Source organism: Cervus canadensis, chromosome 22, assembly GCF_019320065.1.
Source record: "Cervus canadensis isolate Bull #8, Minnesota chromosome 22, ASM1932006v1, whole genome shotgun sequence".
Lineage (NCBI taxonomy): Eukaryota > Metazoa > Chordata > Mammalia > Artiodactyla > Cervidae > Cervus > Cervus canadensis.
In genome coordinates, this window is record NC_057407.1 from 778,162 (window position 1) to 792,148 (window position 13,987).

General features: G+C 64.3%; 1 protein-coding gene across 5 annotated transcripts; it reads right to left on the bottom strand.

Annotated features, from left to right (window-relative positions):
- Positions 1–3,151: 3,151 nt before the first annotated feature.
- TPRA1 (transmembrane protein adipocyte associated 1) lies at positions 3,152–13,458 on the bottom strand. Of its 5 annotated transcripts, none has more exons than XM_043442664.1 (12): positions 12,810–13,100; positions 9,549–10,081; positions 8,504–8,627; positions 7,612–7,744; positions 6,693–6,779; positions 6,532–6,604; positions 6,351–6,430; positions 5,855–6,008; positions 5,646–5,706; positions 5,320–5,422; positions 5,146–5,226; positions 3,152–3,789 (listed from the first exon to the last, which is right to left on the bottom strand). In XM_043442664.1, the coding sequence occupies exons 2-12, from the start codon at positions 9,772–9,774 to the stop codon at positions 3,652–3,654; spliced, it is 1,260 nt and encodes a 419-aa protein (XP_043298599.1). In that variant the 5' UTR covers positions 9,775–10,081; positions 12,810–13,100; the 3' UTR covers positions 3,152–3,651. The 5 variants fall into 5 exon arrangements, with proteins under 5 accessions (XP_043298599.1, XP_043298598.1, XP_043298601.1 ...); XM_043442663.1 differs by having other exon boundaries at positions 5,855–5,965; positions 12,810–13,093; XM_043442666.1 differs by lacking the exons at positions 9,549–10,081; positions 12,810–13,100 and adding an exon at positions 13,395–13,458 and having other exon boundaries at positions 5,855–5,965.
- Between the last annotated feature and the right edge of the window lie 529 nt (positions 13,459–13,987).

The following is a 13,987-nucleotide window of genomic DNA, read 5'->3' on the forward strand; positions in this document are numbered from 1 at the left end:
GGCGGGGCCTGGCGGCGCCAGGCACGGGTGGGAGCCACGCACGTGTCTCTTCTGCAGACACCTGAGTGTGTGCAGCCAGAGCCCATCTCCTCTGGGGGCCAGGAGGGCCAGCATCTAGCAGAGGAACTGACATCAGGGCAAGCGGGCTTGTTCCAAGCAGAGGCTCTGGCCAGCGGTGTCCCGGCCGGGACCTGCCGGCTCTCGCCCGCCACGGCTTACCTGGACAGGCGGAGGGGGTGAGGGGCAGCGTCCGCGAGGCATGGAAGAAAGCATGGCGCCAAGTATTTAAAAGAAAGAAAGTGGAAGTCGCTCAGTCGTGTCTGGCTCTTTGTGACCCCATGGACTATAAAACAGTCCAAGGAATTCTCCAGGCCAGGATACTGGAGTGCGTTGCCGGTTCCCTTCTCCAGGGGATCTTCCCGACCCAGGAATCAAACCCAGGTCTCCCGCATCCAGGCAGATTCTTTGAGCCAGCAGGGAAGCCCAGGTATTTAAAGACAGCTCTCCATATCGGACATTCAGAAAAATTCCAACTAAGACGTTTTCAAGCATGCACATGAGTCTTAATCTGGGTCAACAGACAAAGCTTTTCTCACACCAGTGTATCAGATGTCGAACCTGAGAGGGCTAAACATAGGGCCTGATGGGGATCTCATTTCCTGGACCAGGCCTTTGGGGTCTGGATGTTGTCTGCTGTCAGAGGGTGGGGCAGGGGCCCAGAGGAAAGCAGGGAGGCTGCTGCCCAGCGCCCTCTGGTGTCCAGTGGGAAGTTCACAGGCCGGGCAGCCAGGCTGGATCGGTCCACAGGCTCCAATGTTATTCAGTCGTTCAGTCGTGTCTGACTCTTTGCGACCCCGTGGACTGCAGCATGCCAGGCCTCCCTGACCATCACCATCTCCCAGAGCTTGCTTAAGCTCACGTTCACTGAGTTGGTGATGCCATCCAACCTTCTCGCCAGAATAAACGTCCTCACACAATCCCTAACCCATCTGACTAAACGGATGCAAAAAGAAAAGACATAAACATTAGTCATAAACATTCCCAGCCACACGCGGTCTCCCTCCCCACATGGCTGGCAGGTGAGCGGTGGGAAGCTTGGAGTTCTGCGGGCCGCAGGCTGGGGTGCCGGCGTGGGGAGGGCGATCTCACAGGCGGGCCTGCCGCCCAGCCTCCTGGGGAGAAGTCCTGTGTTACGCACCCGCTCCGGGGGTCTCGCCTGGAGAACCCCAGGGCCAGAGGAGCCCGGCGGGCTGCTGTCCACGGGGCCGCACAGGGTCAGACACGACTGAGCAATGGAGCGCACAGCCTGAGTCATTGGGATCGTGCCCCCTTTCACAGTCAGGGCCCCTGCTTCCCTCTGAATAATAAGTATAAATAACTAGCGCATGAGCGAAGGATGAGAAGCATTTCCTCCCAGTGGCAGCCGGCCCGCACGTGTCTGGCCCTGAACTAGATTGTTTGCCATGGGGACAGCCAGCAGAACGTCCACGGGGCCTGCGGCTCAGACAGTGCGGTCCCATCCACGTGCTCTCCCGACGTGAGTGTTTGCGTGGAGGTGGTCAAGTGGGTATCGAGCAGGAGGAAGGTCCATCTGCGGGGAACTCACAGGATGGCACCGTGGGGCCGGCCCGGTGCCCACCCTGGCTCTCGATGCTCCAGGGACACGAGTCCTCTGTTCCCTGCGTCTGCAGCTGAGGCCAGAGGGTGCGGGTCCCTCATGGCAGCGCAGTCTGACCCGCGCCGGGCTCCCTGACTCCCCGCCCCCAGCCTCGGAAAGACTCCCTGCTCAGATGCTTGGTGTCCCCTCGAGTGATGGATCAGGCGGGTCCGACCACGACAGGCCCTCCGCGACCCCCCGTGGACACGGGGGCCGGCTGTGACTGTTCTGAGATGGACTGAGAATTCCAGGAGCAGGGAGCGAGCATCCTCGATGGGAGTTAGTCTACTAACGTTTATGTATTTGAAATTACACACTCAAAAGTTTAATTTTAATAATGCACACATGCCATCGGCCATCAGAGCTATGACGTTATTGCTGGCCGGGTCTTGAAAATTCCCCGGTGCACTCGTGTTCCCTACTACAAGAATAGCTTTGACCTCCGGGACCCCTCCGGGGTCTCAGAAGCCTGGAGGGCGAGGAAGGACCCAGTGTGAAAGCTCTGGGTCTGTGCCCTGATTGCCCGACCACTGGGAGAACACCCCAGACCTCCGTCCCCTGGATCTGCCCCGGAGCCCCTCGTGTGCACAGGGGATCAGACAGACGCAGAGCAGGCGTCGGACACTGGTCACTGGAAAACAGAATGCACAAGTAGACGGTGCTCTGCTTACACAACAGAGAGCCGGACGGGAGTGGGGAGACCTGGGACGAGAGCTGAGTGAGGACAGCAGGCGGGAGAAGAGCTGTGTGAACGCGCTTGTTTGAGGTAAAGCCCGTTGTCTGTGGATGCACACACGTGTGCTCTGGTGACAAACGGGAAATTCACACCAGTGGGCACATGGTCCCAAGGGCCGGGCCAGGTCAGGAGGGAGGAGACACGGGGGCTCTCGTTGTCTCCCTGATGCTTAATCCCCATGGTTGTTATTAAAACACCGCCCAGGGGCTGTTATTAAAACTGCGTCTCTAGCAGCTACTGAGGGCGGAGTCTCTCCCCTGAAGCCCTGGGCCTCATCCACAGCACCCGATGTTCTCCCTGCAGAGGCGATGCCCCCCCACCCCCCGGTTGCCCATCCTCTTCTGCTCATCGTCGACGTTTCCAGCTTCTTGAGCCTTTTTTTCCCCCTCGCCTTGGTGCCCAGTAGTGGAATTTTAGCTTCCGGCCTTGGAAACTCTTAAGGCTTTCTTAGTGCTGATTAAAAGGAATCTCAGCAAGATAAGGAAAGTCACATCCCGCGTCCTCCCAGCTGCGAGCACACACCTGCTCCTTGGAAGCCGAAAGCTGGTCCTGATGGGAGGTGGATGGAGACCATTCCCCAGGCGCCCCGAAGTCCTGCCAGTGCGGGGACTGGTGAGAGGCAGAAGTCTGATCCTGCTTCCCCCCAAAACCCATGGTGCCCCCCCAGTCCTCAAGGGCCACCCCACACACAGAGTGAGGACCATCCCGCCCGGCGGCACGGGGGGCTCCCGTCCCCGCCAACCCTCCACGCCACCTTCTGCCCTTTTCCTTTTTATTAGAAAACAGATCAGGAAAATAGACACACTTCGGTCCACCCACTGGCGCGGGCTCTGGGGTGGGGGTGGGAGATGAGGAGGCCAGTCCAGTCCCGGGCCCCAGGCTGCAGGGAGGCGGCGGCCGGCCGGCCCTGGGACACACGGTTGGGGCCGCATTCCTGAGCGGGGCAGGGGCAGCTGGGAGGGGGAGTGGCCCTGGCTGAACAGAGGTGAGGACAGAGGGTGGGCAGGGCCCCTCGTCCGCTCCGCTGGGGCTCTCCTCCCCCAGCCCCCCGGCAGCCAGTCCCCTGCGGTCCCGCCCCCTGGGGCAGCTGCGATAGGCACTGATGGCCTTCCAGTGCTCGCTGTCCCCCGCAGTCCCGCCCCCGGGGCGGCTGCGTCAGGCGTTGATGGCCTTCCAGCGCTCACTATCCACGCTGTTGATGCTGCCGGCGTGGCAGGGCAGGGAGGCCACGTCGTCCAGGTAGGCCACCCCGGCCGAGTCAAACTGCGTGCTGGCCGCCCCGACCGCCTCCGGGCCCTCCCGCCGGGCCACCGCATAGGGCTGGGGCAGGTGCATGTCCGGCTCCTCGGTCTCGTCCACTTGGCATTTGTAGGAGAAGAGAATCTTGGGCTCCGAGCTGGTGGGGAAGAGTCAGGGGGCCCCCGTGAGTCCAGAAGGCCCTCTTTTGCTGACGGCCCCCAGTGCCCACCCCTCGAGGCGCCCTTCCTTCTTTCCCTCTGGGGTCCACTGGGACATGTGTGAGCCCCCCAGCTCCAGGAGAGTGAAGCTGGGTGCATCTGCTTTCTCACGTCAAGTGGGTGGACGGAGTCCGGCCTGGGGAACAGCGGGCCTTAACCAGCAGGTGCGTGTAGCACGAGGCGGCCACCGCTCTGACCCCCACCTGCCCCGCTCACCACTGCCCACTGGGTGCCTGGTGGCCCGCCCCCAGACCTCGGGGTGACTCTCCCGGGAGGAAGCAGCCTGAGCCCAGTGAGATAGGTCGTGCGTGAGGTCACGCATGTCAGGGTCCAGTCTAGGCCCCCGCCCCCTCAGACCACCCTCAGACCCGGCAGGTAGGGAAGGGGCTGGGGGCAAGACGCGCACTCCCACAGCTGAGGCTGGGATCCCTCAATCCCACAGTCTCCAGCTTCCCGCTCCCTGACAGGCCTCCAGACACACAGGTGTACAAAGGTGCGCCCACCGACGCTCAGAGGCATGCTGACCCCCCAACCCTGCTCCCTGCTCCAGGCGCCCCCAGTGGAGCACCAGCTCCTCCGGGAGCTCAGGGCTGGCGGCTGCAGCGCCGACATCATGCTTGCTGACGACGCGGTGCCGAGCACACGGGCGCGTTGGCAGGGCTGGCCTCCTCTGGAGGGAACAGGCTGTGCGTGTATATAATGTGTGTGTCTGTAGTGTGTATGTATATACTAAATGTGTGGACACACACGTGTGCCTGTGTGTGCGTGCGTGAAAGTAAAAGCGGCTCAGCTGTGTCCAGCTCTTTGCAACCCTATGGACTGTACAGTCCATGGAATTCTCCAGGCCAGAATGCTGGAGTGGGGAGCCTCTCCCCTCCCCAGGGTATCTTCCCAACCCAGGGACGGATCCCAGGTCTCCATATGTGTGCGTGCATACGTGCCTGAGTGTGGCTGAGCTACATACGGGCACATGCGGGTGTGAACGTGTGTACATGCATGCATGTGTACATACATTTGTGCATGCATGCATGTGAGTACACACGTGTGCACAGTGCATGTGCCTGGTGCATGCACACAGGTGTGCGCGCACGCGCGGGCATGCTCTCACATGCACCCCTGGCCTCCTCAGCTTCTAGAAGCCTGGGCGCCCTGAGCCCGAGGCCGGGAGGCCCAGGGGTGGGTGACTGTGTGTGGGCGAGCGGCAGAGGGCGCGACCCCGCCCGGCCTCTGACCCGGACTCTGGCCCTGCGTCCCTGGCGCAGGGGAGTGGGGGCCGGGGTGAGGGGGGGGCTCACCCGAAGAAGCCGCGTAGGAAGGCCACGTAGATGAGGGGCGCGAAGAAGCTGAAGTAGAGGAAGGTGGTGGCGTCCACGCAGCTGGGGGTGGTGGCGAGTCAGGATTGCAGCGGGGGGACCTGCAGCCCCCCCGGCCCCCCCGACCCTCGCCCCTCCCCTACCCCCAACACATACCAGAGCCCCTCGATGATGTCGGCGCACAGCAGCGCGCTCCCCAGCCCCTGCACCAAGTTGAGCAGCGCCAGTATGCCTGCGTACACGTAGAAGCTCCTCCGCGCTGCGGGGCGGGCGCGTGAGGTCCCACCCAGGGCCAGGGCCCGGGGCACCCGCACCCATAACCACCCCACCGACCACCCCAACCACTGCCACCCCCACTTCCCAACACCCCGCACCTCCAACCACCCCCAACCCAAACCCCCCCAACCCCAACCACCCCTCAACCACTCCCCATCCCCAATCACCCCCCACGCCCCACCCCCGGCCCCGCCCCGGGCGCTCACACGGCAGGGAGATGCGCTCCTTCAGTTGGGTCTTGGGGAGCACGACCACCAGGGAGTAGACCTAAGGAGGCAGCGGGGCTGACCAGGGTGCCCAGCCCCTCATAAGCGCGCCCAGCCCCTCATAAGCGCGCCCAGGCCCTCATAAGCGCGCCCAGCCCCTCATAAGCGCGCCCAGGCCCCGCGCACGGCCCCAGACCCTGTCGGCTCACCACGAAGAAGAAACAGGAGCTGACGAGCCAGAACTGGCGGCCCCCGTGCCCGTAGATGTTGAAGTCCTCGGCCGACAGGTGGGCGTCGGGGTACAGGATCTCCAGCGTGCCCTGCAGGGGCGCGGGGGCGGGCCTCAGGGGCTCCCTGCGACACCTCCCGCAGCCCGCCCCAATAAGGCCCTCCGCCCCCGGCTCCAGCCTGCTCTCTGCCACACCGTGCCCCCAGGCGGTGGTCCCCCACTAGGAGAGGGCCCTCTGGGCCGGCTCTCAGGGGGTACCCGCAGAGCTGCCCGGCTGCTTGCTGAAACAGCAGGTCCAGCTTTGTTGGATCAGAATCCGAGGCACCCAGCACGCGGCTTGCAGGCGATTCCTTCGCGGCATGGAATGTCTGAGCCCCTGCACTTGACGCCCTGACGGCTCACCCCTGACGCCCCCCACCCAGGACCGGAGGCAGTGCACGCCCAGCCCCCCCCGGTGCCCATCCCCTGCCCCTCACCTGGGTGACGGAGTAGGCCAGCGACAGCACCGTGGTGATGGCCAGCACCCGCTTGATGCTGGACTTGCTCTCCAGGTGCCCTGGAACAAACGGCCTGGTCAGGGGGCGGGGCCAGCTCCGGGGGCGGGGCCAGTCCCGGGGGCGGGGCCAGGGAGAGCGCAGGCCGCAGGGGCACACACACCGAAGGCCAGGCCCAGGATGACCACGCTCAGCTCGATGGCCAACAGGAAGAAGCGCGTGATCTCCCACAGGATCTGGACACAGAGAGGGGCAGAGCGTCAGCCCCGGGGCCCGGCGCCGCCTCCTGGCGCCCAGCGCCCCCACCGACAGGCCCAGGCCCACCTTGTCAGCCACCGTGGCCGCGTCTGACGTGCTGACCGTCATGGACACCACCGCCCGGGCAATGCCCACCAGCGCCACCACAAACACCTGGGGAAGCAGAGAGAACCCAAGGTGGGGGGGCGGTCGCCCGGGGGGACGACCTCTCCGGGAATCGCTTATGTGGGCTCAAGGCCATACCTTCTGACCCCTGAGCCTGGAAAACTGTGTCTGGCCTCGGGGAGGCTGTCACCACCCGGGGCCACATGCCCGCCGCGTGCCAGGGCGGGCCAGGGGCCAGGGCGGGAGCTCTGCATGTTCCCACTGGGTGTGTGCTCACAGCGCCGTGAGCTGGCAAGATCCGCAGCGCATCTGGTGGACAGGCACTGAGGCCCAGAGGGGCCATGCCGCTGGCCCAAGGTCACTCGGCACAGCCAGAGGTCAGAACACGCTGGGCATCCCCCACGCAGCACCCACTCCCCTTTCCCTCAAGTCACGCTTCCCCAGTTTGCTTCCTGGGGCCACTGCCCTCCTGGGTCCACGCGGTCTCGCTGAGCCGACCCCCCCTCCCAGCTCCAGAGTGTCTCTTTCCCTGCAAGTCAGAGATGAAGAGGGGCTCCCAGGTGGGCCTCTCAGAGGTAACGCCAGGTCTGCAGTGCACAACCCATGATGCTGCCCTTCCGCTGCAGCTGGCGGGGGGCAGCTCAGGGGGGTCAGCACTCAACTGCTCTTGGATGCTTTTGATACCGTGCGGGGAAAATGCGTGTGAAGGTAAGGCCAGAGGCAAGCAGACGTGCAGAGAGAGGGTCTTGACGGCATCAGTTAACCCCGAGATCCAGCCGTACCTGAAGCTGGTTATTCTTTACAAAGACAGTTAATAATTCCCTGTTTTGCTTAAGCCAGGTGGAACTGAGTTTTCTGTCACCAATTGGAATGAACTCACCAGGATATAAAAGGTGATAAAGATGGGGCTGGAGGTGACTCGAATCTTGGCCCGAGCAAACGGAAGCTTCCAGAGCAGGAAGATGAAAAATAGCACATTGGGGATAAGCAGCAGGAGGTCCCAGTACCGGACCCTAGAAGATGGGCATAGCAGGCAGTTCAGTGGTGGGGCTGCATCTGCACCCCAGCATGCCTGCCTCACACACACACACGCACACACACATGCACATGTACACACACACATGTGCGCACACACACACACCCCCACAGGGAACCCCTCTGACGGGCAGGGCCGTGCCCCTCACCGCGAGGTGCCGATGTCCTCATAGAGCAGCGCGCACACACACACACATGCACATGTACACACACGCATGCACGCGCGCACACACACACACACATATACACACACGCATGTGCGCACACCCCGACCCCCACAGGGAACCCCTCTCACGGCAGGGCCATGCCCCTCACCGCGAGGTGCCGATTTCCTCATAGAGCAGCGCGCGCACACACACGTGCACATGTACACACACACATGCGCGCACACACACACACCCCCACAGGGAACCCCTCTCACGGCAGGGCCGTGCCCCTCACCGCGAGGTGCCGATGTCCTCGTAGAGCAGCGCGCGCACACACGCACACACACACACACGCGCACACACACACACACACACACACAAATACACAGGGCTGTGCCTGCCTCACACACACACACGCACATGTACACACACGCATGCGTGCACACACATGCACATGTACACACGCATGCTTGCGTGTGCACATGCACGTGTACACACGCAACGCACACATGCACGTGTACACACACGCATGTGCGCGCACACACACACCCCACAGGGAACCCCTCTCTCGGGCAGGGCCGTGCCCCTCACCGCGAGGTGCCGATGTCCTCGTAGAGCAGCAGCAGGCAGCGGTGCGGCACGCTGATGTTGGGCGCCAGAGGCGGAGGCGAGCTGGCCCCCATGTCCCGGGTGTCCATCCTGCCAGCAGCTGGCCCTGGGGGTGGGGAGGGGAGAGTCAGCACATGAGCAGCGCCAGAGTCTTGGGGTCCCCAACCCAGCAGGCAGGAGTGGGTGTCTGCCGGGAGCGCGGGGCCCGGCAGCGGGACGTGACAGATGCCAGCGTTGAAAACGATGACTGAACACACCGCGCCCCTGACCCGGCGCCCCGACTTCCGGCTGTCCGCGACAGCCTGGGGCAAGAGCAGCCCAAGTGCCACCATCAGCAGAACGCAGGCTCAGCGGGGTGTCCGCGTCAACGCTCGAACGCTGCCCACAAACAGGAGTGAGTCCCTGTCCCAGCCTGGCACGCAGCATGCCGAGCGGAGGCCGGGGAGGGGCGCCCGGTGGAGGGCGGCGGGCCCATGGCGGGGTCGGTGTGCGGGTGTGCTGGCTGTAGCCGTTCACCGAGCTCACGCCTGTGAGTGGGGCGCCTTTCTGGGCGGGTTACCGCTTCAGCAGGTTTCCAACAGCGAGGAAGGTGAATCGTTTGGGCCACTTATCTCCCTCCCTCGGTGTCATGGGACCATAGCATCCCCACCAGCAAGGTTGCTGAGTGCCCAGGTCGGCCACGAGCAGCCCAGGACGCTTCCTGCAGGGGCCAGCACCTGCTGTGCAGGCTGGGGTGGGGGGTGCGGGGGCAGCCCCACACATGGGGAGACTCTGGGGTGGGCAGGCCTGTACCAGGGGCTCAGAACCCTCTGTCCTTCCCTCCCACACAGGCCGCCGGCGGCTCTGGGACCAACCTGATGAGAAGGCCGGGAGGTGTTAAAGGGGATTAAAGGTATTAAAGCACCCGTGCTTACAAACCAAACTTCTAGAGGCACATGCTGAGAAGAAAACAGGAGGGGAACAAGATAAATGACAGGGAACACAGCAGAGACTGCTGGGGCCCCCAGCGTCCACGCCCACTTCGTACCAGAGCCGTGGACTCTAGCTGGCACGTGACTTCCCAGAAGCAGGGCCACTTTCCCAGCTTCCCTTCGTGCTGGCTGTGGCCACGTGACCAAGTTGCGTCCAACTGGGTATGAGCAGCAAGGTGTGCCAATTTTCAGGGCACGTCCTCCTCCTTTCCCACTGCCTGGAATTGTAGGTGTGGTGGTGGGAGCAGTAGCATCCACTGTGGACCATGAGGCAGAAGTCATGGAGCAGAGGGTAACAGGGTGTCTGGGTCTCAGACAAGCGGGTCAGCCTGCACGGACTGTTGTGCAGCAGACGCAGTGCCCGTCTGCCTCGTCACCTCAGCCTCGCTCAGTAGCTAAGCCGGAGCAAAGCAGTGCTGCCACAGGCTGGACGTCAGACAGAACGGTATTGGGACTGAGATCTAAATAACTGAAAGTAGCTGGACTGGGGTATTCTGGGCAGAGCACATCCCGGGGAGGGAGCAGTGAAGGCAAAGGCAGGAGGCAGAAACAGTCTTGGCCAGTTCAAAGGGCACAGGGCACGCTGATGCTGGAAGAGAGAGGAGACAGGGTGGGGGCCAGGTCAGCCAATCTCCCTCTAAGCGCAAAGGGAGGGGCGGAGGGGGGTGGGTGGAGGCGGCACCAAAGCAGGGGGATGGGGGCAGGGAGGCACCAGCGGGGGTGGAGTGCTGGGATCTGGGAGCCCTCTGGGAGGGTCAGCCAGCGGGACTCACAGACGGACGCACGTAGGGGTGAGGGCAGAGGGCAGGAGAAGCTCATTCCAGGCTCCGACCTGAGCCTTGGGGTGCCTGCAGTGGCCCGGCCGTCTGCGGACGGTGTCCCTGGGATTGCTAACATGAGGGGGGTGTCCCCAGGATTGCTAAGGTGAGGACAGTGTCCCCACGATTGCTAAGCAGGTGCTCCGTCGTTGCAGGACCCCCTTGACGCCCTGTGCTCACGACAGGGCCCCTCACCAGTGCCAGAAGCTGAGGCCGCTGACCACGAGCCAGGGGTTTCCAGCGGGGGTGGCGTGGTCAGTGCGGGCCCCTCCGCAGGTGGCTTCAGAACTGCCTCATGTCCTGCAGGGACCCCCATACGGCCGAGAGGAGCCCATGGGTGGACGGCGGCCAGACAGAGTGGGCGTGCGGTTGGAGGATTTCTCCTGGCTTTGCATGGCCAGCACCCCCTTTTCCTGGAGGAAACCTCAGCACCCCGTCTCCGTGCACAGGGTGTAGGCACGACTTCCAGCACCCCCTCCCCAGCCCCAGGGAGTGTTCACACTGGAGTCCACGTGGAACGAGAGCCAACAAAGGAACACAGAGAGACACAGACAGCGCCGGGTCCAGCCATGCCTGAAGCCAGGCTCCCCAGCCCCGCTGCTGGGGAGGACCTAGCATTCTGAAATCTTAACAGATCCCCAGCTTGACCTTCTGGCTCGGCCAGGTGCTGCCTTTGTGACCTTGGGCCACTTATCTCCCTCCCTCGGTGTCATGGGACCATAGCATCCCCACCAGCAAGGTTGCTGGAAGGATCAGGCAAGAGCAGAGAAGGGAGTCTGCACAGGACCACACACACAAAGGTAACTGCCGCTTTCTTCCCAGAGGGGGAGCCGGGGGTGGGAGTGGGGGGCAGGATTTGATTCACGGGTCCAAGCCCCACTCGCTTTGGAGTCTGGGCTGGGGAAGGCGGGTGTCCACTGTGCCTACTTCCCCCGCCCTGGCCCCACTCGCCCTGTAATAGTGGCAGAAGAGGAGACCCCCGCGGCCCTGCCCGCCTCCCGGGCCCGGGGCCCCCTCCCGGGGGGTGCCCCAGGATTCGGTGTCTCCCCTGCAGGCGCAGGGCCCCCAGGGCCTGATCCAGGGTGGACTGCTGGTAACAAGCAGGCTCGGGGCGGGCAGGGGTGGGGATCACACGACTCACAGCAGGTTGCCACGGTGTGTCAGAGCTCACAAAACAACCGAAGCCAGCACACAAGCTAAGGACAGCGCACCCCTCCCCTCCCATGCGCGCTCAGGGCCCCTGCTTTCCCCGTGCTGACCCGTGGGGCCACCACCCCGGCCTCCAGGAGCAGGCGGCTGGCCGCTGTCCCATCACAGACAGAGGAGGCTGAGGGGGACCGTCGGAGGCTCCCCCATCCCCCTCCCCCACCACAGGTGAGCTCCAGGCAGTGCCAGAGTGAGGGGTCTGCAGGAGAGAGGGGCCAGGAGGGCAGGCTGGCGGAGGGCGCGGAGAGAGGGGGTCTTCCTGGGACGCTGAGTGCCCTGGGCAGCCCCGCGCCGCTCAGGACCAGCGACGCTGTGACAGACTGTCTCTTCCACCTGGGGAGAATGCTCCTGACCTCGCTGCCGTTCCAGAGACCTCCTCCCACCCTCTAGCCCTCCCTCCGTCTGTGGGCATCATGCCAATGGCGTGGGCCCTGCGTGCTGGACCTGGGCCAGAAGGGCCCTCCCTCTCTGAGCCTCAGTTCCTGGTCTCCCCAGTCTGTGCAGTGGGACTGACCATGTGTGGCCCAGAGGTCCTGGATGGGAGCCCTACAGAAACACAAAACCCTGAGCAGACAGGCTGCTGTGGAGACACCACTCAGGGTGGCCGGCCCCAGCTACTGAACGAGCTTTCAACCCTGAACCAAGACTGGGTGAGGAATGTTTCACAACCATTATCCTCCAGCCTTGGGGAAGCAGGTGGACCCTACCAGGAGCCCCCAGGAGGGAAGACAGCCCTGTGCCTTCTGGCCTGACCTCTGCAGATTCCCTGCGTGCTCTCCCTGCCCCAGACCAGGTCACACCCTTTGGGCCACCTCCTCTGAGGCGCCCTCCCTGACCACCCCTTTCATCTGAAATGGCCCTCAGCTGTGTGTCTATGGGCTGTCCAGCCCGGGCGTCTCATGACCCAGTTCTCGGGGGGACAGCCAGTGTGGTGAGTTGGACAGATCAACGTCCAGCAGCCGAGAGAGGGCAGCCCAGCCCTTCTGGATAGTGGGAGGACCGTCCGGGAGGCCCCACGGCCCCGTCCCCACCACACAGCGAGGACAGGCCACTTCCCACTGCCCCAGCCAGGAGACACCCCCACCCCCCACCCTCTCGGACGCGGGACCCGGAGGTGACCACTCGCAGACACGTCTCGGCACACAGCCGGGGGCACAGGGTCCGGGAGCTCGGCCTCCCCGGGGACCCCGGGCCTGCCTCTGGGCGGGAGGCCCGCTCCCGGCGGCAGGAGCCGGGACAGGGACGCTCGGGATCGGCTCGCGCACCTGGGGCGGGGCAGGGGCTCCCCCTTACCTGCGGCCCCGGCCGCCCATCCGCCGCCGGGCGCAGACCCCGCCAAAGGCCGCGGGCCTGGGCCTCCGGCGCTCGGGCCGGGAAAGTGGCGCGGGAGGCCGGCTCCGGGAGACCGGGCGGCGGGCGGGCGGGGAAGGGAGACGCGATCGGGACACGCGATCAGCCTGACCCCGCGCGGCCCTCCCGGCAGCGGCGACCCGGAAGGGAGGTGCGTCCTCTGCGTTCCGCCAAAACTGCAAAAACAGCCACCGTCCCTGCCCGCGGCGGCGCGGGGACCCGCCCCCAGCCGGCAGCGACCAACAGGAACGGAGTTACGCCAGAAAGGGGGCGGGGCGAGTGCAGAGGACGGAGCCAATCGGGTCCCCGGGGGGCGGGGCGGCCTGCCGACCTCTTAAAGAGCCCGCGCGCGGCCCACTCGGCCGCCAGGGGTCGCGTCCGTAGCCCTTTGCGACTAGTCTGTCCACGCCAACCGCCCACAGAGCCCCCTCCTCCAGCGTCCAGGGAGGCGCTCCGCCGCCGCCGGCCCGGTGACCTCCGGGCCCCAAGAACTAGCCCCCACCTGGGCCCGGCGCGGCCCCTTCGCACCTGCCCACGCACCCTCCGCCTCCAGGCCGCCCTGCAGGCCGCCTGTCATCCGTCCCTTTTCGCAGAGCAGACCCCGGGGCGGAGGCGTTAAGCGCTTCCCCCGAAGTCACAGGACCAGGAAGTGACAGGGCCCAGGCCTGGGGCTTGGCCCGCCTTCCTTCACCGCTTACTTCCAGGGAGCCTCCTCCAGGAAGACCTCCCAGATAGCCTGTTCTTCCCCTCCTGCGTCTGCGCGGGGTTCACTCCTCTGCCCCCCACCACGAGGCTCCGCCTGGCCTGGCCCCTCCTGTCTCCTTGTCCTCATCCCTCCCACCCGCTCCTCTCTGGGTTCCCTGTTTCTCTTCCTTGAATACACCAAGCTTCCTTACCTGTGGGTCTGTCACTTGACACACACTTCCACTTGACACCCTAGCCAAAGTAGCTGTCCAGTCTCTGTAACACAAAGCCCTTTCATTTCCTTCTCAGTTGTTACCCAACTGTATTCTTTTTTCCGGGGGTGTTAGGGCTTTCCTGGTGGCTCAGATGTTAAAGCGTCTGCCTGAAATGCAGGAGACCCAGGTTCAATCCCTGGGTCGGGAAGATCCCCTGGAGAA